At 37.2% G+C, this 24,565-nt stretch overlaps 1 protein-coding gene across 1 annotated transcript in view; it reads left to right on the plus strand.

Moving 5' to 3' along the window:
• Positions 1 to 24,565, plus strand: part of PTPN4 (protein tyrosine phosphatase non-receptor type 4) — a 251,341-nt gene that overhangs the window by 199,045 nt on the left and 27,731 nt on the right. Inside the window, exons 16-22 of the mRNA XM_058301151.2 lie at positions 6,706 to 6,865; positions 10,133 to 10,216; positions 10,310 to 10,366; positions 15,001 to 15,157; positions 19,252 to 19,418; positions 20,282 to 20,372; positions 20,456 to 20,517. Of these exons, the coding sequence (XP_058157134.1) occupies positions 6,706 to 6,865; positions 10,133 to 10,216; positions 10,310 to 10,366; positions 15,001 to 15,157; positions 19,252 to 19,418; positions 20,282 to 20,372; positions 20,456 to 20,517 (778 nt within the window). The remainder of the gene's footprint in view (positions 1 to 6,705; positions 6,866 to 10,132; positions 10,217 to 10,309; positions 10,367 to 15,000; positions 15,158 to 19,251; positions 19,419 to 20,281; positions 20,373 to 20,455; positions 20,518 to 24,565) is intronic.

The raw sequence follows: 24,565 nt of genomic DNA on the forward strand, positions 1-24,565 counted from the left end.
ACCTCAAGAATGAAGGAGAGTTCTGAAAAGGCAAACTGAGTGGTAAACTAATAATAATAACATACTGTTGCTTACAATTGGCTTTTACATAAATTATTTTACTTTCCACTCAGGAGAATTCAATGAAATAGGAAAGAGAAGTGACCACATGTTACAGATGAGAAAGTCACACTTACAGAACTTGGTCCAATTTACAGGACTAAAACTCAGGCCTTCCCTACCTGATCCAGCTCACAGAACTTTATATCCCAACAAAGTTTTGTTGGTTTTTTAAATTATTATTATTTAAAGAAAATACTTGGTAACTTTGAATCCATAGCTTTTAATTTTACTATTAGTCAAATGTGGAAAGAAGTCAAGCAATATATTGGATTAAGCACAAAGCATTTCAATATATACTGAACTAGATCTTGAAATGATATCATCAGTTCCCTATTTCTTAAGTGAGTACAGAGGCCTATAGGTGAGACCTGAGTCTCACAGGAGAAAAGGACTACTAATTACTAATTACGAATTCACAGGTAATGTCTGTTGTGGAAACAAATAGGAGGTTGCTCTTGTACTACTTAAAATCAAGTTACCATTTGTAGGCAGGGGTAATTGAGACCACACGCTACCATTTCCTTCTTTTCTTTAATTGCTTCACAGAAAATTAGTTTCACTTGAAATTTTCTAAGATAAATAACAGCCCTGAATTAATTTTAAAATTTTAGCAAATGTTTGTTTTAATAGTCACACCACAAATATTAATATGCCCCTACTAGTAGGTGCCAGGGAAGCCCAGATAATTCCACAAAAATAATCACAAAACATGTGAGTGGGATGGTTAAGATTTTATATTTTATTATGATACAGATTGCTAACGGTGGCAACAGAGAGCTGCTTCAACTGCAAAATAATCTGCTTTTCCTGCTATTATTGAGATGTTGATGAGGAAACTTAAAGCTTAAATCGGTAAAGTTTTTGTCCATGTGTTGATTGGCACTTCTCACCAATCTTTATTATTTATTTATGTAACAATATATTCTCTTTTGCAATAAAGTACTTTTAAACATTACATTTTCATTCTTTTTTCTCCACTGATCATTTTCCAATACATCGAAGTATGGTAAAAATCCTAGTATGAAAGTAGATCAGTTGGAACTTTTAGAATTGTATCCCCCTCTCTACTTTTTCTTTTTCTTTGCACTCAAAAATTAGCACATATAGTACTCTGTACACAAAATTTATTATGTGGGTAGATTTTGCACAGTATGTTTTTTGAGTCCTGTCCCCTCACTTTGGAAAATTTAGACGTTATTAAGTATATTAAAACCATTGAGTTAGAAATATATTATCTTAAGTAAGATTGATGTTTGTTATTAGAGCTGAAAATTAATGATCTTGTATGCCATTCATTTTAATATAAGTAGTTTCTATTAGAATTGAAAATATATCATTACCATTTATAACAAAATGAAGTGATTTCAATAGGTCATGTTCAAGATGTGCTCTAGGAATTCTGTTGAGACCTCAGTTATTGGCAGAGGAGGCATGCGTAGCTTTTATCCTTTTATAAGTTGTCTTGTAAGAAACATTTCATTTGAAGAAAAGGTTCCACTGCTACAGAAAGTTTGGAAACCCTGATTTTAAATAACTTTCCTCCTGCTTTTTGCAGTTATTTTCTTTGAGGTGCAACTATAACAGAGTTAAGAGCACAAGCTCTGGATTCAGACTGGGTTTAAAACTTGGTTCCACCACTTCTAATTATGTGATGTTGGGTGAGTTATCTCTGTAAGCCTCAATTTCCTCACCTTAAAAACAGGATGTTAATGATATCTACCTCATAGGGTTGCTGTGAGTGTTTAATAAGATACATAGTTCAGCACACTACATACAACAGAATATTATCCAGCCATGAAAAGGGAAAGAAGTTCTGTACACACTACAATACAGATGAACCTTGAAAACATCATTTGAGTGAAATAAGCTGGCCACAAAAGACAGATATTGTATGATTTCACTTAACATGTAATAACTAGAATATGCACATTTGTAGAAAGAGAAAATAGATTAGAGGTTGAGGTGGGAAAGGAAATAGGGAATCACTGTTTAATGGGTGCAGACTTTTCTGTTTGGGGTGAAGGAAAAGTGTTTTTAATAGGCAATGGTGATACTAGTTCAGCGTTGTGAATATAATTAATGCCACTGAATTGTATGCTTGAAAGTGGTTAAAATGGGAAATAATCCATCCTGCTCTTTTTCTGTTTTGTAAGTAACTGAAATAATCCCTTCATGATTGCATTTCTTTCTGTATTTTCCTTATGACAGATATTTCTCAATTCCCATCTTTAAACCCAGATGATTTCCTTCCCTCATAGGACTCCAGCCACAGCCCTGATCCTTACTTCTTTCTTTGGTTCCTATTTCCCTAGTCCTGTGTAAACCACCTGTTAGTAGATGCTGGCCTTCTCCTTAAGTTACAAGTTTCTTCCTTCATTGTACCAGCTGTTTTTTCTTCCCAAGTATATGATGTCTCCTCATTCTATTGGGCAGATTTTTTTTTTTTTTCTTGGCCTAGATACAGTATCTTTTTTTAGAACTGGTCTATTTCTTGCTGTTATTTTAAATGTATTAAAATTTCTAATTATAATTCATGATTTACTCATAAAAGTCATCTTCTTAGATATTTGCTTGAGTAAAGTTAATAGATTAACTGCATATAATAGCTCTACATTAAATAGGAAGAGGGACGTTAACATTCAATATGATAAAGTGAGTTAATACTTTTGAAGTATGTCTTAAAAATATAATTTTAATCTTTGCCCAATATAAGAACTTCAAAAGTCTGTTGGCATCCTCAATTACTTTTATACATTTTACATATATATACACATAATCTGATAGTGTTTTGTTACTGAAATTGAAAACCTAGAAGGAAGAAGTAGTTACGAGGATTACCAGGATTACAGGTAATTAGACTTTAGACTAATTATTAGACTGTAAGAGCTCCCCAGTCCACCTAATCTGCAGCAATCAGGCATCTAGAGAACCTGTCCACCACTGTCTGGGAAGGTACTTTTACAAGAAAGTCAAATAAAACCACAAGACAAGGCAGGTAGCCCATCCTGAAATCCAAAGTTTTACTTTCCTTTTCTCTGCTGAATCTTAGACTATCCTCTCAGTCTGGACTCCATTCTTCTTACCTTTTCATTAGAGCTTGAACTCTTCCTGTTTGCATCTTCCTGTCTGGATTTAATGTTTAAAGAAAAGATTACACATAAATACCCACTGGAGTCTAACAAGTAACACTGGGTAGGGATTTATGTGGGCTACAGTGCCATGACCATCTAATGGCAGGAGCTGGGCAGCTGGACATTGTCCAGTGATTGGCACTGGTAATGTAGGCCCCATTGTTTCCAGAACTTTCAGACTTCATTCTGGAAATCCAGATTTGTATGTGATTTTTTAATGTGCTTAATTAACTCACATTTACAAAAGCAACGAATAGGCCAAATAAAATTATATTGGCCAAAATTGGGTCTCAAGCCATGACTTAGCAACCACTATTCTAGGACAATGATTTCTAATCAGAAACTCACAATAAAAATTCATCTATGGAAGGGGAGCCAATGTGGCTCAATGATTGAGCACCAGCTTCTCACATAAAGGTCCCAGGTTCAATCTCTGGCCCCAGTAGTTTAAAAAAAATAAATTCATCTATGAAGCTTTTTTGACCCTACACACCCAGCAGTCGCCAATTTTAGTCAGCAGTTTAAACACAATGTCCAAAAAAGTCAGTGCTGTCCCTTTCTTGTAACTGAGCATTTTCTCTGTTACACTTCTGCACATCAGTTTTGCTTGTGCCCTGCGATACACTGTTTGCTAGCCTAAGGATAAGGGAAATTGCTTTCACTCCATTCCCATCTGATGTCAACTTTAAACTTTCCCCACAAGCCTTTAGTTTTGAGGCTAAGTGCTTCCTGGTTACGATAACTATATATGCAAAGCCAGAAAAAGAATTTCTGTTCACCTTGCCTAAGTCATTAAACTTAGCTTTAAGTAAGGGGTGAGACCTGTTGATTGATATATGTGAAGTACAGTGCCTTCTAGTTTTATAAAATTCTGGAGGCTTTTGACCCACTGCTTTTTAGAAATGTCATATCAATGAGGCATTGCCAAGACATGTCCATCTTTTTCTGCCCTGATCCCATGCAGTAGGCTGTGGTTGAGGTTTAGAACTCTACCTAAAGGTACCATTTCCTGGCACCAGCAGCTTTTTTTTTTTTTTTTAAGATTATTTATTTATTTATTTCCCCCTGGTTCCCCTCCTCCCACCCAAATGTTGTTTTTTTAAATTAAATAATGTATTTTAAATGTTAAATTAAAAAATATGAGATTCCCATATACCCCCCACCCCCTCACCCCACTCCTCCCATAACAACAACCTTCTCCATCATCATGGGACATTCATTGTGCTTGGTACCACCCTACTGTTTTTGCTGTCTGTGTTTTCTCATTTTCTCTCCTTTAGGATACACCAGGATTTGATCCTGGAGAACTCTGATGGGGAGAGAGGTTCCCTGTCAATTGCACCACCTCATTTCCTGGTTTCTGGGGCACTTCACCTTGACTTTCCCCTTTTCTCTCTTTTGATGCATCATCATCTTGCTGCGTGACTTACTTGTGTGGGGCACTGGCTCACCATGCGGGCACTCATGTAGGCACTGTTTACCATGTGGGCACTGGCTTGCCATGCAGGCACACTTTCTCTTCTTCTTTTTCACCAGGAGGCCCCAGGGATCGAACCCAGTCCTCCCATATAATAGGTGGAAGCTCTATCACTTGAGCTACATCCACTTCCCGTGTACCGGATCTTAAACTTCTGCATTTGGAAACTAATGCCTGGTCATTAAGGCAAACCTCAAAGGACTTCTACTGTAGTACTTACAGACTTATCAGAATTTAGAGCATTTTTTGCCCAGAACTGCTTCAGTGCAGAAAGGTAGATAGAATGAGTGTTACTACTTACCTACTTATTTAGTAGCTATATTTTATACCAGATTTTAAAATTTCAAAAGGATTACATTCTCTTTTAGGAGAAACCTACCTGGAAGACCGTAGAACTATACCATTCAATATTAATCCTGGCTCATGTCCTTAGCACTAGTTTTAGCTTCATTCTTCAGATCACTTGGATATCTATCATGGAGCCTCTAAATAAGCCCACAGTTCCTCTAACAAGGAAGCACATGTGTGTCCATGGGCCACTCTGGCAGTAATCTCTGTATCAGTTATTTTGGGCTAAGTTACACAGTGGCAGCAAAATGACCTCGTTCACGGTGACTTAAAGCAACAAAGGTTATTTCTTTCTTACAGTACATGTACATCGTACATCATAGGTCAGCTGTGGCTGTGCTCCATTTCATCTTCATTCCAGGAACCAGAATGACAGCAGCCCCCTTTTTGGGACATGACTAGTTTCATGGCTAAGGTAAAAGAAATACGTAATGAATCATGAGCTAATTCTTAAAGCTTCACTTCAAAAGTGGCACATATCACTTCTGTTCACATTTCATTGGCCAAAGCAAGTCACATAGCCAAGCCTGATGTCAGCCAGGGAAGAGTGCAGAATATTTGAACAGTAATATAATCTAATACAGTTCTGTTTCCTCACACTCTTAAAGCTTAGGTGTGAGGCATCTGCTGCCAGGCAACAAAAGGAGTAGACACTGGGTGAGCCCTGTGCCTGAGTCCCACAGCTGCAGCTGTGTCTGCCCCAGCAGCTATCAAATCTCTTAGCTGTCTTTAGAAAATGAGACAATAATTCTTTCATTTCCCCCAAAGGACCTTCTGCCATCACTAAGATACATAGTAACTCCAGTGATGGTCAGTGCTTTTATCAAGAACAGTTTTCCCCTTGCCTAACTTTACAACTTCCTAGGATACTGGCTTCCTAAAGCACAAGTTAAACCAATGGTTCCCCCATCTGGCCTTCATGGAAAGTTCACAAGTAATATTATTACGCATTTTTAAAAGCTACAGTTTCTATCTTGAAGCTTCCCATTATCCCTAGCTCTTTTTTTATTATTATTAAATTCCTGCTCCCACAAATCGAGGCTTATGTTCTCTAATGTTAATTGGATTTTTGGTACCTCACCTTAAAACCATACAATCTGACAGTCTCATCTAGTTTTATCTCTTCAGCAATGATCACAGTACTCTTACTCAAATTCTAAACCTGGTTCCATCATTCACTTCTTTACTCTCATAAATCATGTTTCACTTCTAAATAGTTTAAGCCAACCACATAAATTCTCTAGACTGAATCAGAAGTATTACCTGAAAAAGGACTTAACTCTCAGTTCCTATTTCACTGTCTTATTCTCTGACTACCCTGACTCCACTGAAGACTTAAACAAAAAACTGTTTTAGAAATGTATATACATTGTTATAGTAGATTAGTGTTTATGTATTCATAGGGATACCTTTAAAATATACTTTTATATAGGTAGAAATTATTTATACATTGGATCAAGTAGGAAATTAGATTTACTACATAAACATCATAGTTTCAAAAGTTTTCATTAAAAAGTAGCACTTAAAAATTGAAGTGTTTTTCCTACTGTACGTTATAAATATCTAGATCACTTGACCTTTGCTTTTAAAATAATTCTATAAGACAACTTCCAGGTAATATATACTTTTCCTATTTTTCTTATATAGATCACAAGAGACTCCTGAGGATGGGCAGCCTCCTGCTTTACCTCCCAAACAATCTAAGAAAAGCAATTGGAACCAAAATCATTATTCACACTCTCCACAAGATCTAGAAAACCATATTAATGAAACTTTTGATGTTCCATCTTCCCCTGAAAAATCTACTGTAAGTAGCTTCTTCGTGTATTCTTATATCACTTTGAATTGTTTTTATCCTAAATGAAATTTGTTTTGTACTTGTGGCAGAACAACTGCTGATAATCCATTAAATGCTGTTTACTTTACTATTCACATAGAATAGAGATTTAATAATTTTCATCAACTTCGTGAAATTGAGTACAAGTTTTTGAAGTATATGATCATTCTGTTCTACAAAGTATATTATGAATTATCTTCGTACTTTTGTTTTAGAGAACATGTTTTTATCACAACAAAATTGTAAGTTACTAGAATGCCCTGGTTAGTGAATTTTCATTGTTTTATCAAATAAATGTGAATAAACCAAAAGTAAGTTTGGTTTATTCTCATTCAATAAAGTTTAAGAATACTGTGTTCATATAGAAGTATAAAGACAGAAAAATATGGATATGTTTTAGGAAAGAAAGTTAAAGAGCCATCAGGGATTAAAAGATATAGAGAACAGGAAGTCTATATAGCAGGTATTGGCAGTATGTAGTGCCCAGAAGTTTCTGTTGACCTTTGCTCTCAGAGCCCTCTCATTTCTCATCCAAAGTTCTCCCACATTGTCTAAATTTGGAACTCAAGAGGCAGCCACTCTTTTCTCCCACACTCATTGCTCTACCACCACAGACACATCAAAAGAGATTAGAATCCTACCGAAGATACATGACAACTCTAGTGCTGCCTGTTTGGTAATTGTGGATCCTCACTCATTTGTGCATTCATTCACTAATTCATAGTCTTAAGTTTTTGTTGTATGCTAGATACCTTGTTGGAGAGTAGGAATAGAGACAAGTAAGGCATCGTCCCTACCAGACAGGCATGTGTCTGACATGGCTAAGTGAGTCAGTGTGACTAGAGCAAAGTGAGCAAGGGGAAATGAGGAGGCAGGTAAAGGAGAGGACCAGGTCATAAGAGCCTTTTAAGTGTTAAAATTTTGTTTTCTAACTTTGAGGGAAATAGGAATCAAATTAGCATATCTGAGGAGAGAAGAACATGATGTCATTTCAGTTTTTTTCCCCTAAGATTTATTTATTTATTTCTCTCCCCTCACCGCCCCCCCACCCCAATTGTCTGTTCTCTGTGTCTGTTTGCTGCATGTTCTTCTTTGTCCACTTCTGTTGTTGTTAGCAGCACGGGAATCTGTGTTTCTTTTTTTTGTTGTGTCAGCTCTCCGTGTGTGCGGCGCCATTCCTGGGCAGGCTGCACTTTCTTTCACACTGGGCAGCTCTCTTTACGGGGCACACTCCTTGTGTGTGGGGCTCCCCTACACGGGCACACCCCTGTGTGGCACAGCACTCCTTGCACGCATCAGCACTGTGCGTGGGCCAGCTCCACACAGAGTCAAGGAGGCCCAGGGTTTGAACCTCGGACCTCCCATGTGGTAGATGGACGCCCTGACCACTGGGCCAAGTCTGCTTCCTGTCATTTCAGTTTTAATAATATGTCTCTAGCTGTTAAGGAAGGCAGAAGCAAAGATACTGGTTGTGAGGTGTTGAAGTATTCCAAGCAGGTAGTAGTGATTCGAACCAGGGTGTTGGTGGTAGAAGAAATGAGAAATGGATATGTTTTTAAAGTTGAGCTAACATATGCTTATGGATTATATAGAGAAAGAGAGTAATCAAGGATAACTCCAAAGGTTTGGCCTGAACATCTAGAAGGAAGAACTTGCCATTTACTGAGATGTGGAATAGGTATGGGTAGAATATGAGAATCCAAGTTTGGGGTATGGTAAGTTTGAGAAGCCTATTAGGAATCTTTTTGGAGACAAAGACAGTGCATATATGATTCTGAAGTTGAAGGGCAAGATCTAGCTGGAGCTATACAATTGGGAGTTTATGTCATGTAGTGTTTAAAAGCCTAACATGGGAAGAAAGCATCAAGGTACTATGTGTAGTTATCTAAGTAAGAGGTTCTATAACAGAGCCTTTGGTCTCCCAAATTATAAACATGAGGAAAGAGAAAGAAACCAGCAAAGGAGACCAAAATGTTTCAGACAGAAAGGGAGAAAGAAAACTAAGCAACTGGCTACTATTAAAAAAAAAAAAAAAAGTCATGGAGGCCATGATCAACCTTGTCAAGTGCTACTGGTAAGACAAGGAAAATGAGGACTGAGAAGTGAACACTGGGTTTAGCAATGTGGAAATCATTACTGTCCTTAATTAGAACCCTGTTAGTTTTGGTGGAGTGCTTGGGATGAGAACATGACTAGTTTAAGTTCAAAAGAGAATGGTATTAGAGGAAATAGAGGCAGCAAATGTAGACAATTCTTTCCAGGAGTTTAGCAGCAAAAGGAAGGAGAGAAATGGGGCAGTAGCTGGATGGGGAAGTGGAATCTAGAGAGAGTTCTCTTTTTATAATGGGAGAAATAACTATTTCCCTGGTGAGTGGGAAAAATTGACAATGCAGGAGAGTAAAGAATTATGACACTGAGCATGGAAGAGGCAGTAGGATCTAGAACAAGTAGGGGGACAACTCTGGAAGCAATGTAAGTTCTAGCATTAGAAGTAATTATAGGGCATTCACATAGTATGTAGGAGTAACTCACTCAGCTATATAGAATAAGGGAAGACTTCCCCAGAAGAGATCAACTTTGATCTGCATTTTGAAGGATGACTCAGAATTAGCCAGATCCCTCCCTCAAAGAGCAGGCATAAAGCATGCCAGGTGAAAGAAGCCAGTCACAAAATACCATATGTTATATGATTCCATTTATATGAAATATCCAGAATAGTCAAAATCCAAAAAAGACAAAGTAAATTACTAGTTGACTAGACCTGGGCAAATAGGGGAAAATAGGAGGGACTACTAATGGGTATAGGGTTTCTTTGGTGGGTGATGAAAATGTCCTGAAATTATAGTTGTACAATTCGGTGACTATCAAAAAAAACAAAACACATATCAAACAGGAGGAGAGACATATGAATTCATGTAACAGGAGCACCCGTTGGGTACTAAGCTTTGAGCCATGTTCAAGGGATATAGCAATTAATACAGACAGACATAGCCCTTATTCTTCCTGGAATATGTATTCTAACATGCAGTGGCAAGAAGGCATGAGAGTATATCTTATTGGGATTAACTGCAAGTTGTTCTTCAAAGAAATTTATTTCCCTGAGCTAACTTTTTTATTAGAATTATGATTCCATACCTAGCATAGATAATAACAATATAAAAAAGCATCTTCATGCGTATCTGAAGGAAAGATTATAAATGAAGAAAATTACAAATGGTTTATTTTTGTCTCTTTAAGCCTAATGGTGGTATTCCACATGATAATCTTGTTCTAATTAAAATGAAACCTGATGAAAATGGAAGGTTTGGATTCAATGTAAAGGTAATCCATAATTTATATTATACTCGGTTTTTAAATTAAGACATTCTTATTTGGTTATATTTGACTTAATACTCAACTTGCTCTGTTTTTAAGGGAGGATATGATCAGAAGATGCCTGTGATTGTGTCCCGAGTAGCACCAGGAACACCTGTGAGTTATCTAAATCTTATTGTAAATCCTATTTTCAAGAATATATATTTGTTTTCATCATTTTTATTTGTTTAAATAAGGGAAGAAATTTAATCATTTCTTTTGTTTTAATTTATCAAGTATCAGATATTTTTGACTGAATCTCTTCAATTGCTGGGTAGTAACTTTTTCCCTATCTGTAAGAGTTTTTAAAATCCATGTTTTTACAAAGAAGCTATTTATTACTTTCAGTGCTTGTATAGTGTTAACAGATTCTATCCAAATAACCCCTTAAACAACAAAATATAAAATGTAGACAAAGATATGTGTTTGTTTTGTTTGTGTGTTTGCTTTTTTTTATTTAGAATAGTTTACATGCATTGTTTTTGCCTGCTTTTTGCTTTAAAAAATTTAATGGGAATGATGCCTGTGATGTTTTTCCCCTAGAAAAATGGTTTTAAACTTATTTTGAACATTTTAAACAAATATAGAAAATACCTGAACCCATTATTCAGCTACAACAATTAAGAACTTTCTGCTTATCTTAAGGATAATTTTGGTTGTGGGTGGATTTTCTTTATTTCTCTTTGTATGTAGCAAATACTGTGTTCAAATTCCCATTTTTTTTAACTACTCTGTTTAATGTTCAAGTCAGCACCCTTTATCGTTTGTCTCTGTCTTAGAAAAGGTATCAACCAGCAGCACAAGTGAAAGAGGCTAGCTGTCCTTTTTTTGGTGCTTTGCAGTAGTTGAGATTGATCAGGGATGTCAGGATATGTGATTTTGGTTCTGGTTTTTAAGCAGTTCTTTGGTTGCAAATAACAAGGTACTCGTGAATACCCCTGCCTTAAGCATAAACAAATTTATCATATAGCTGTAGCCTTGTCTCATAAAACTCAAGGCGGGAATACATCCAGACCTCTAAAAGGAACTTTAAAAGTCACCAGGGCTTTCTATTTTTTATCTCTCTTTGTATGTGATTGTTGCATTGTTCTTTTTCAGTGCACACCAATTTGTACACTGCATCTGCCTCTTCTCTCAAGTGACTCCAAGTAAACAATCTAAATAAAACAGTATACTTGGTAACAGCTTCAAACCAGTTCCTATAATACCACCACAACCACTACCCCATACACACTTTACCTTCATACCAAACTGTAACTACTGAATCTCTACTAAACAGAAATTATTTAGCTACACCTGTTCCACTCTTCAGGCCACGTAGTATGATATGACTGATAATAACTCCAAGATCAATAACCACCTAGGCCACCCCCTTTGAACAGATTGTTTCCCTAATGAGGGAAACTTGACTGCACAATTGGTGTTGGTGGGGGCTTGCCTGTGCACTTTCCCCTGAAAATAAGAAAAAAGACTAGTAACATATGCTAAAAATGTAGAGTTTTATCTGGCTAGTTCAATGACTGGTATTTATCACTTTCTTTTATATTCCTTTTATTAATTGTCTGAATCATATCAGTGAGCATGTATTGTTCTTATAATTAGATAATAAACCTTTCTCTGTTTGTATACCAGTTGTGATAGTGAATGAACAGTTAATGTAGGTAGTTTTCATTAAGTAAGGGAGGTTTAGGGAATATTGTGTAGACAGGTTCATTTTCAGAAGAATTCTTTGACTCTAAATTTTCTTTTTATGCTATACAGATTATTGGTTATTTTTCCCCTTTCTGTCAGGTAGAACTATATTCCATAGATACTGTCTGGATTTAGAACATATTAAAACAATTAGAATTTATCATTTTTATATACATTTTTTAAATTCAGAGGCCACCATAGTCATCAAATTGGAAGCCACATTTTGAGTGATTGGGGGAAAATAAAAAGGACAAACTTTCAAATATTTTAAGGTCATTTTATGTTGGATGCCTTCTGAAATGGATAAAGTAATTCTCAGTTGAAGTCACATTTTCCTTCCTATTTTTTAATCTTTGAGCTAATTGCTGTTGCTCCATCAAAATTTGTTTTAATATACAGTTTACTTAGACTTTCCAGATCAGAATGAATGCAAATAAAATTATAACATTCCTGACAAAAGACTGGCTAAGTGTGTGAGTTCCCATCGATGATAATGGGTAAAAAAAAATCTCTGTATATTATAGTATATTGGTTAATGTAATACCTTATTAGCCTAAATCTCTACTGGAAATAAAAAGATGAATTCACCCTTAAGTAAAGACATCAGTAGGTTTATGCAAGGTACAGTAAGAGAGATTCATAACTATGCTTTCTAACATACATGTGTTTTCTTTTCCACCACTACACTATCCACAAAGTAAGATGAGAAAATAGCTCTTCCTGCTACCACCCATTAAGTTTCTCCCAGTATCATTAGTTACTCACACTTTACCACTTCTTAGGTATCTCAAAGACATTTACAAAACTTGAGAACCAGATGATGCACAAAAGTACTCATGCACAGAAATACATGAATATCATCTGCCTCACTAAAGAAGTAGAAAAAGAAGCATCTAGAAAGAATGTTTATAACCTTAAATTTGAATTTTTCAGAATTTAAAGCTTTGAATTAGATTATCTGATTTCATTTCTGCAAAAGTCTATGAAATAATCAGGGCATCGTCTGCTACATTTTCAGAATTGAGGATGTCTCAGATCACATAGTTCATAAGCAGCAAAGGAAGAACTTGTCTCCTAGAACAGTGCTTTTCCCAGTAATGGCAGTACCTTGTTGGATTTTATTTGACTTTGTGTTTATAATAATTTGAAGAGTTGTGCTTTCATTGTTTCATACCTTTGCCACAAAAGGTTCCCTTTTTTGTAAGGTTGGTCCTGCCCCATCAGTTCCTTCTTATGCGGCCTTCAGTTTGATGCCCATATGTTCTCATTGCTGTGTTCCCAGAACATGCTGCCCATATTTCTTTTATTTCTCTTCTATCTTTAACCTGATTGCTTGTTTCTTTTTTAATAAATGTACACGTGGTCCTTGCTTTGCATAGGAGTGCAGGACTGTAAAAATGACTGTGTACATAGAAAGTCTGCAAAATGATAATCGGTGGGAAAAATTATGATTGTTCTGTGGCCTTTCATTTTTTTTGAAGCATTAAAAACCATCTTCCTGTCTGTTAAAAATATATAGGGAAATGAAAAAACTATAAAGCAAGTTTCGATTTAGTGTACTGTAAGTCAAAATATTAGAAACATTCAGAACTAATATTTTTTGTGACTATAAAATCCTTTTCAACAGTGTTTGAATTATGTCTGTGTATTAGTCAGGGGTACTGATGCAAAATACTAGAAATTGGTTGGTTTTTATAAAGGGTATTTATTTGGGATAGGAGCTTATAAATACTAGGCCATAAAGCATAAGTTACTTCCCTCACCAAAGTATATTTTCATGTGTTGGGGCAAGATGGCTGCCAACGTCTGCAAAGGTTGAGGCTTTCTGGGTTCCTCCCTTCCACGGTCTTCCTTTCCTCTATTCCCAGGGCTTGCTTTTTCCTGGGCTCAAGTTTCCTCTTTTCCTGGGGCTTGCTTTTCTTTCCTCTGTGAGCTTACTTCCCAGGGCCCCAACTTAAGGCTTCAGCATCAAACTTCAACATCAAGAACCCTCAACTCTGTCCTTTGTCATGGCTTTTATCTGTGAGTCCCCACCCACCAAGGGGGGGGGACCCAACACCCCGAATACTGTGGTGTGGTCCAATCAAAGCCCTAATCATAACTTAATCATGCCCAGGTACAGACAAGATTACAAACATAATCCATTATCTATTTCTGGAATTTGTAACCTTATCAAACTGCTACAGCCTGTCTCCATTCTCATTGTGTAATTTATAATACAGAGTAGGCATCTTTTCTTGCCTTGGTCAGTTATATTGCTTTCTAAGTTTAGGTCAGCTTCCAACATTTTATCATTTGTACTTTCAATGTTGTGAATTATTTCTACGAGTACCTTAAATGAGAAGTTTTTTCCAGTTTCACTTCCTCTAGGACATCTTCATCCTTTAATCTCAACAACTTTCCTCATTTATGTCAATAAGTTCACCTTCACTAGCTCCATCTATATCCAATAAGAATTTCACTTCCAGCATTATCACTTTCCTTTTCTGTGCTGCAGTTTCATCTTTTTTGGCTGATTCCCTTTTTACAATACCCATTTTTGCATGGGTTTATCACTGGGAGATAGAGGCAACACAATTACATGTTTTACTGTGTGTGCATGAACTGAATAACAAGTGTGCTATGTCAGGTCACCAAACATGATTGGTGACTGATCATGATGTGTGTCTTATTTATATAGTGATTTGTGGACTGCAGAGCTAGCAGCAAAGTTTGTACTGCGTGCAATTTTTCACAATTAATGTATCATGGTAACTGCAATTTGTACATATCTGGAGTTGCAAAGCAACTCCAAAGGTGTGTGTGCACCTTAAAATTAATCTTATCTATTTCCCTAATATCTAAGGACATATATAAGTCTTCAGGAAAGAAGTTGTTGAATGAAGAAAAGAAATTAGTGTCATCATACGAGAATTGATTTCTACTTCCAAGAAAAAAATACATGAATGAGTGTATAGCTGAATTTCTATATGTAGTTTTAATTCTCCAGCTGTAGAGTCGAAAAAATTATTTACTTCAGAAATCCACAAAGTTGAAGCTGTATCTGCATTATATTGCAGGCTGACCTCTGTGTCCCTCGACTGAATGAAGGTGACCAAGTTGTACTGATCAATGGTCGGGACATTGCAGAGCATACTCATGATCAAGTTGTCATGTTTATTAAAGCGAGCTGTGAGAAATGTTCTGGGGAACTCGTGCTTCTAGTTCGACCTAATGGTAAGTTCTCTTAGGAAGCACTAGATAGCTTTAATAATGCATTAGTATTCATTATGGGATGCAGCAGCCAGAGTGGGCTCCTTAAAACAGGGCATATCATGTCTGTCCCCTACTCAAAACACAGTGGCTTCCATTCACAGTTGGTGTAAATCCAGATTCTTGGCCTCCCACTCACCACTGCTTAATCTCCTCTAGCTACATTGGCTTTCTTGCTGTTTCTCAAATATTCCAGAGGGTACTTTCTCCCTCTGCTTAAAACACCATTTGTATTGTTTTGTTTTGTTTTGTTTTGTTTTTAAGATTTATTTTTTATTTATTTCTCTCCCCTTCCCTGCCCCCAGTTGTCTGCTTTCTATGTCCATTCGCTATGTGTTCTTCTGTATCCGCTTGTATTCTTGTCAGCAGCACCAGGAATCTGTGTCTCTTTTTTTGCGTCATCTTGCTGTGTCAGCTCTCTGTGTGTGTGGCACCAGTCCTGGGCAGACTGCACTTTTTTCACACGGGGCAGCTCTCCTTACAGGGCGCACTCCTTGCGTGTGGGGCTCCCCTCTGCGGGGGACACCCCAGTATGGCACGGCACTCCTTGCACGCATCAGCACTGCACTTGGGCCAGCTTCACCACACGGGTGAAGAGGCCCTGGGTTTAAACCTTGGACCTCCGATGTAGTAGGCGATGGATGCTCTATCCATTGAGCCAAATCCGCTTCCCTGTATTGATTTCCGTATGACTCATGCCCTCACTTTATTCAGGTTTCTGCTCAAATGTCAGACTCAGAAAGGCCTTCTCTCTTGGCTACTGTAGGTAAATAGCCACCCTCATCCCCCAGTTGTTGGAGGAGGAGTAGCGGCTGCTCAATAAATACTTGTTGAATGAATGAGTTCCTTTTGAACTCTGTGCCACTTTAAGAAAACTTCATAACAAGCTGCAGTTAAAGCACTTCTTTTAAAATTCAATCTGTATTTCAATAAATCATGTATACTTTCCTAACTGCGTCTTCTCCTGCTGTGGACAGCTGACTTAATTCATTATCACTGAGTCCCCATTTTGAAGAAACTTTACATACCATAAGGTTTAGCTTCTTTCAGGATGCTTGAGTCTCCACTACAGCAGCTCCGAAGTCTCCTACATGTGGGGAGCACTCAGGAGCTCTTGAAGCATTTATTCTACTTTTGGATAGCTTGAACCAAAACTCCATCTTCCTTCAGTCCCATTGTTCCCAATTCTGTCACTCTGCATTATGCAGAAAAAGTTTAATCCTCTTCTTCAGTTTTTTGACAATAGCTTCCTACAGTTATCAGAAAACCTCCCCTTTACCTTAATCCCAGATCCTTCAGCCAGTGTTCACATAGCATGGTTTCATGTTCCCTCAATACTCTCATCTTGCCTGTATATTCCTGTAGCCCAGATTGGGCATATTCTTCCAGGTTTGCTCTGAACAGTTTCCTATTAATCATAGTTTTAGCCTCAAGATCAGTTATTGGTTATATGTTGAATATATAGCATAGAGAAATAAAGTATAATTAGGCTTTATCCCCTACCACCCCTAGCCCTACAGAATTTTGCAAGAAAGTTCCTTTTTTATATAAAATATAACCCTTTTTTGCCTCAGGTACAATCAGAAATTTTCTATTTTTGATCTTCTCTACTTTGGGTTTTTCTCCATTCATTGTCTAGAATTTACTTTCTAAGAAGATTAAAAGGGTTTCAACAGAATACTTAGGTGATTCATAATTAGACATTCTCTGTCACTTGAAGAAGAAGAAGAAGAAATGTTATACCAAGATTTATTTTTTTCTCAATTTTGTGTTTCTTAACAGATTCTGAAGAACTTAAAAATAATAATAGTTCGTTGTTATTAATATTAAATGCTTTCCATGTCCCTAGGTCCTTTTGTATATTCTCATTTAATTCTCACAAATACACAATGAGATAAATGAATTATTCCCATTTTAGAGATGAAGACGCTTATGTACCTAGACATTCAGTTACCTATGCAAAGATTGATTACCACCCCAAAGCCTGAATATCAACAAAGGTCCTTTGGATGACAATAGGCATAGCCTTTTACTATTCTGAATTGCCTGATTTATACTTTATTTTAATTTTTTTTTAAGATTTTTTTTATTTCTCTCCCTTCCCCGCCCCCAGTTGTCTGCTCTCTGTGTCCATTCACTGCGTGTTCTTCTGTGACTGCTTCTATCCTTACCAGCAGCACCAGGAATCTGTGTTTCTTTTTGTTGAGTCCTCTTGTTGTGTTAGCTCTCCGTGTGTGTGGCACCATTCTTGGGCAGGCTGCACTTTCTTTTGCACTGGACGGCTCTCCTTATGGGGCGCACTCCTTGCACGCATCAGCCCTGCACATTGGCCAGCCCCACATGGGTCAAGGAGGCCTGGGGTTTGAACCGTGGACCTCCCGTGTGGTAGGTAGATGCCCTAACCACTGGGCCAAGTCCCCTTCCCTGATTTATACTTTAAATTAGGAAAAGAACTCACCTGAGGCCTTCTTACAAAAGTTCTTTCTAATATTGTTTTATAGTAAAATTCCAGACCAGGACCTATATTCATGTTCAATGGAGGGGAGGGGTTCTATCATGTCTGTTTTCACTTAAAAATACATATAATGAAAAATTTTCTGTAACTTCCCTCTGTCGTTATTTCCTAAGTAAAACCTTTTTGTGTATTCATTCTTCATTTCAGAAATTTACTCTTCTTAAAAGTGCATGCATTTTGTTAATATTGGAGATGATAGCACAACATTGCGAATGTAATTAACACCCCCTGAATTGTATATTTGAATGCATTTAAAAGGGGAAATTTTATGTTATCAGAATAAAAATGTTAAAAACCCAAAGAACTGGGAAGCAGGCTTGGCTCAACGGATAGAGCATCCGCCTACCACATGGGAGGTCCACAGTTCAAACCCAGGGCCTCCTTGACCTGTGTGGAGCTGGCCCATGTGCAGTGCTGATGCACGCAAGGAGTGCCCTGCCACGCAGGGGTGTCCCCTGCGTAGGGGAGCCCCATGCACAAGGAGTGCGCCCCATAAGGAGAGCCACCCAGCATGAAAGAAAGTTCATCCGCCCAGGAGTGGCGGCCACACACTCAGAGAGCTGATGCAGCAAATTGACGCAGCAAAAAGAGACACAGATTCCTGGTGCTGCTGACAAGAATAGAAGCAGACACAGAAGAACACGCAGTGAATGGACGCAGAGACCAGACAACTGGGGTGGGGAGAGAAATAAATTAAAATAAATCTTAAAAATAAATAAATAACCCATAGAACTATACAACACAAACAGTGAACCCTAATGTAAACCATGGACTATAATAATATAATTATAATAATACTGTTTCATCAATTATAACAAAGGTACTATACTAATGCAAAATGTTAATAATAGGGAAAACTAGGGGAAGTGGAATATTGAAATGCTTTACTTTCTACATGATTTTTCTGTAAACCTACCACTTCTCCAATTAAAAAAAAAAAGGTGGAAGGGAAGCACCTACATATCCTAAGCAGGAACCAGAGCCCTTAGGCAAGAGCAAGAGGGCCCTGCTCTGTCTTTTTACTAGCTGTGCTCCCTTCCCCATGGGGTCAAGAGTTTATAGGACCAAGGGGGCATGCTAACCTAATACCTGTGACCTCCCCTCCTTTTCCAGGCCATTTCTTTCAACTTTCAAATAGTCTGAGCTCCTTCCTGGCCCTGCATGGGCCTTGTCCTCAGGTTATTTTCCTAAGAGTGGACCACTTGGTATATGTACCCCCTAAGCCCAAGGGGTGGCTAAGAGGTCACAATTTGCAGAGGGGTGTATTCAGAGCTTATTTTTTAATGTCTCTTCAAGTTATCTTCATTTATAACCATAAAGCCCTTCTTTTCCCCTACGGTGCAGCAAAGCCCTTGAACTCTACAACCACTTTCTGTCCTTATCCTAACACAATGGCACCAGACTCAAATCTGGTATTATTCTTCCAAAAGTGATATTTTTTCCAGACACAAAACTAAAGGATGTGCCTGATAAATTCACATCATGAACTCATTAATATTTCCATGTAGTATTTTTTGTTTTGTTTTATCTTTTTGTTTTTTAGCTGTATATGATGTAGTGGAAGAAAAGCTAGAAAATGAGCCAGACTTCCAGTACATTCCAGAGAAAGCCCCAGTAGGTCATGTCCATCAGGATGACCATTCCCTGCAGGAATCGATGGTCCAGCTAGCTGAAGGGCTGACCACTGGAACAGTCCTGGCACAATTTGATGTAAGTAATACTGTTAGAAAAGATTGCTTTCTCATACTTCCTAATTGGTTGCATGGTTTTTTCATTGGTTAATCCTATGATCCATAATAATACATGGTAAGGAATAAGAAAAAGGGAAGGAATTCTGAGCAATATTATGCTTAACATAAAAGGAGTTTAAAATACAAAATTTTAAAAATTGCTTCTAGATAACTAGTTATGCTTATAAAAATAAATGTCTACTTAAAAGAGGGATAAGGAGATTTATACATGTCATCAAATTAAATTTTTTTCTACTTAAATAACTTTATATGAAAGATAGCAGACGAGGATAGGCTATAGTAAACCTAAAGATCCTGATTTAAAGGATCTTATGTATTTTATGTAAATATTTATATATTTTGAATTTATAAATTAATATATATATAACTTTTCTAATTTTTGCCAGTGTAGTTGGCTATCATTAACATTTGTTGAACTGAAATACATGTTCTAGATAAATATTTGTAACTATACAGTATTTAAGACACATCAGTTTTTCTTTTTAAAAAATCCTTGGTTCATATAATATATATGTCTCCAGAGTAAATGAAAACTAAATATTTTCTGCAGATATGCTATTCAAAACTTCAGGTACTTTTGCTAAGAGGAAAATTTTAATTTCACTTATTCTGCCATTTTTTCAAACTGCATTATATATAATTCATTCAGAAATTGTATAGAATTCAGCTCTATAAAACTGTTCGGTACCCTACTAGCCTGATATGTATACCACTGTACAGATGAGGTAATCGTCCTGTTTCCATTATCATAACAACAGATCTGAAAAGCAAAACAAAAGTTGTTGATGGCCTACTGGAGTAGTCTTTTTTTTTTTTTTTTAGCAACTATATCGGAAAAAACCTGGAATGACAATGTCTTGTGCCAAATTACCTCAGAACATTTCCAAAAATAGATACAGAGATATTTCGCCTTGTAAGTATCTATTATGTCATTATGTTAGGTTTAATTTTTTTAGCATAATTTTATTATACATTCTTATTTTTAAAATTTTTCAGATGATGCTACACGGGTCATTTTAAAGGGTAATGAAGACTACATCAATGCAAATTATATAAATGTAAGTCTATTTTTATTATGCCATTGTTGTTAGAATAAGAAAGACTGCTATAAACTTGAGATGAATTCCTTTTTATTAAAAGCCTAACCTTGAGATATTAACACCTCCAGATAATTGGACTATATTATAAAAATATTTTTAAAAATAGTTTGGTACAGAGTGCCTACAACTGAAAGCAGGAGAATTGCATCCAGCATCCATATGGAATCTAAACCCCCTCTTGAAATAGATGTGGAGTGGACACAACCATTCTAAGGTCCACAGGATGGAGGAATAGAGTATGGATTAGAGTGGACTTACTGTTGTTCTATTCACGAACTATTGTGATTAGTAATCGAAGAAAATGTGGCATTGGTGTGGAGAAAGTGGCCATGGTGGCTGCTGGGGGTAGGGAGTGGGAGGAAGAGATGTGATGTGGGGGCGTTTTCGGGACTTGGAGTTGTCCTGGGTGGTGCTGCAGGGACAGTTACCAGACATTGTATGTCCTCCCATGGCCCACTGGGTGGACTGTGGGAGAGTGTGGGCTATGATGTGGACCATTGACCATGAGGTGCAGCGGTGCTCAGAGATGTATTCACCAAATGCAATGAATGTCTCATGATGATGGAGGAGATTGTTGTTATGAGGGGAGGAGTGTGGTGAGGGGCGTGGGGGGTATATGGGAATCTCATATTTTTTTAATGTAACATTAAAAAAAATAATAAAGACAAAAAAAAAGGTTTGGTACAGGCATATTAATGTATAGGTAGAGTAGTGGAATAGAATAGTCCAGAAACAGATTCAAATCAATACTAGAATTTTGTTTATGATAAAGGTAGCCTTTTAATTCATGGGAGATAAAACTGATTATCTAGCAGATGGGTTAGACTGTCTAGAATGTATCATTGTAAAAGTTTTTTTTCACCTGGAAAAAACATCATTTCCTAATTTTTTCTTAACTTTGCAATAACAAAATTTCAAACATACGAAACCAGGGTAAAAAGGAAAATGAACCTTTATGTACATGTCACCCAGCTTCAACAATTGCCAACTCATGGCCAGGCTTGTTTCACCGATACTCATTCTCTCACACATCCAGATTTGTCAAATAGATCCCAGATATGTTATCATTCATCTGTAAATACTTTACCTACTTATTCAAAATGTATTTCAGATATATCAAAACATAAAGGGAAGCAGATATTGCTCAAGTGATTAGGCTCCCACCTACCATACAGGAGGTCCCTGGTTGGTTCCAGTACCTCCTAAAGAAGACAGCGAGCTGGGGCAAGCTGACACAAGAGACAAAAAGAAAAACATGATGAGAGACAACAAAGCAGGGAACAGAGGTTACTGGTGCCTCCTAAGAGGACAACCTGGATAGCAAGCAGATGCAGCAAGCTGATATGACAAGATGATGCATCAAGAGACACGAGGAGAAATATAACGAGAGATACAACAAAGCAGGGAACGGGGGTGGTTTAAGCAATTAGGTGCCTCTCTCGCACAGTGGAGGCCTGAGTTCAGGTCTCATTGCCTCCTAAAGAAACAAAGAAAATGAACAGAATACAGCAACTGCAAACAATGAGGGGGTGGGGAGAGATAAAAAAATAAATCTTAAAAATATGTATATAAAGGTAAAAAGACAAAATCATGAAAGTACTTAAAGGAAGTATGTGAAAATTGTTCAAAATCTTAGAAAGGGGCAAAGTTTTTCTAAGTTTCAACGTAAGTCTAAGTTTTAAAGAAAAAAATTGGTAACATTGATAATGTAAAAACTTTAAATTTTTTTAAAGATTTATTTTTTATTTCTCTCCCCATCTCCCCCCCACCCCCAGTTGTCTGCTGTCTGTGTCCATTCACTGTGTGTTCTTCTGTGACTGTTTCTATACTTACCAGCAGCACCAGGAATCTGTGTTTCTTTTTGTTGCGTCATCCTGTTGTGTCAGCTCTCCATGTGTGTAGCGCCATTCTTGGGCAGGCTACACTTTCTTTCACGCTGGGCAGTTCTCCTTACGGGGCGCACTCCTTGCAAGTGGGGCTCCCCTATGCAGGGGACACCCCTGCGTGTCACGGCACTCCTTGCGCACATCAGCACTGCGCATGGGCCAGCTCCCCACAGGTCAAGGAGGCCCAGGGTTTGAACTGTGGACCTCCCATGTGGTAGGCGGACGCCCTAACCGTTGGGCCAAGTCTGCTTCCCAAAACTTTAAATTTTGATATGATTAAATAAAAAGTTCCAAAATCAAATTTAAAGAAATACTACAAAGGACTTATTTCTTCAATATACAAAGAGTGACTACCATGAAACAAATAAGAAAAATAAAAATAAAGAGAGCCCAATGCAAAATACAGGGGAAGGACCTGCAAAGACAATTCATAGAAAAGAAAATGCATATGACATTTTTATAAACTTTTTTTTGTGGGCATTTTCAAATCTATACAAAAGTAGAAAATAATATGATGACCCCCAGCTTTAACAGCAGCCCATAAATGCTAATCTTGTTTCACATAAACTCAGTCTCCCCAGGTTTTTCTTTTTAATTTATTAATGGAAACTGATGTTTTTGTATTGTGTTTAAGAGCCTGAGGAAGAACAGCGTAACATCACTCAGTGACTGTTACCTACCCATTTAGTGATCTGAGCAGTGGGAGCTGCAGACCAGCTTTCAGTTGCAGGCTGAGCCCAAATATCTTACCATTTGTAAATATTTTAGTATGTACTTCTGATAAGGACCCTTTTTTGTCTTTTTAAGCAAAACCACAATACCATTTTAACAATTACAAAAATAATATTAATGCATTTAAATTTAAAAATACACATAATTCACACACACACAAAACGGTATAATTCAAAGCTGCAAAGAATTACCATTTTTCACCTATCGAATGAAAGGATCAAAATGTCTCCAATTCTTTATCTTAAACCTTGGGATCAGTGTGCTTTGGAACTCAAAATTGTTTGAATTTAGAAGAGTTATCCTGTGCATACACCATATACTGTAAACAGTAACATTCCCAGCAGGCTATGGGACAGTAACTTGTAAGCATTATATTACTATTTTATAGCAAACTGTAATTATTACTACTAAGTGGAACAAATAAAGACTGTACTAGTCTTAAGTCAGTTCAGGTCAGGATTTGCTATTAAATGAACCTGGGTCAGGTCAGATTTACAAAAAAAGAAAAATCTTGGATTTCAGAGTGCTGATGCAAAGTACCAGAGATCTGTTGACTTTCATAAAGGTTATTTGGAGTAAAAGCTTACAGTTACAAGACCAAAAAGAGTCCAACTCAAGGTTGCTTTCTCACCAAAGTCAGTTGCCACATGTAAGATGGTCACTGATCTCTGCCTCGTCTCTCCTTCCTGGGCTTCCTCTTACCCTTGAGGCTCTGTGGGCCGAGCTTCTTCCCAATCTTAGCTGCCGTCTGTCATAGGGCTTGTCTCTCAGGCTTCCTGTATCAGCTGCAGACTGTCAGGTGAATGGCTTATCTCTCCTCAGGGCCCCAGAATCAAAAATGACTGAGCTCTCTCTCTCTTCCTTTTTGTCTTCTTGAAAGAGTGTCCATTTATAGTGTCCATTTATATCAGCCCACCCAAAGAGCAGAGACTCAACCTGAGTCACACCTTACTTATGTGGTGGAATCAAAGCCCCAATCTTAAAGCTAACTTAATCAAGGAAATCTTAGCTGAATCTAATGAAATCAAAGGATATCACAGCCAGAGGTGTGCCACCCAAACCACTGTGGGGGTTTCAGAAATGTGGATTTAGTATTATAGTTGTATAATGAGAAGATTGGAAAACAGGCATTCCTAGTACCTTATTGGTAGAAGGATAAATTGGCACAGTCTCTTTGGCAAAAGATTTGACAGCATCTACCAAAATTTTAAATGTTCATACACTTTGACCCAGCATTCTCATTTTTTCCTATTTCCAGTATTTCTGCATATGTACAAATATGTTTATAACCTTGTTTGTGATAGCAAATCGATTAGACACAGCTTAAATGTCTCTTAAGTAGTTATGGTATATTCCATACAATACAATAAATATTCCATTTAATAAAA

The sequence above is a fragment of the Dasypus novemcinctus genome, chromosome 7 (assembly GCF_030445035.2).
Source record: "Dasypus novemcinctus isolate mDasNov1 chromosome 7, mDasNov1.1.hap2, whole genome shotgun sequence".
NCBI lineage: Eukaryota > Metazoa > Chordata > Mammalia > Cingulata > Dasypodidae > Dasypus > Dasypus novemcinctus.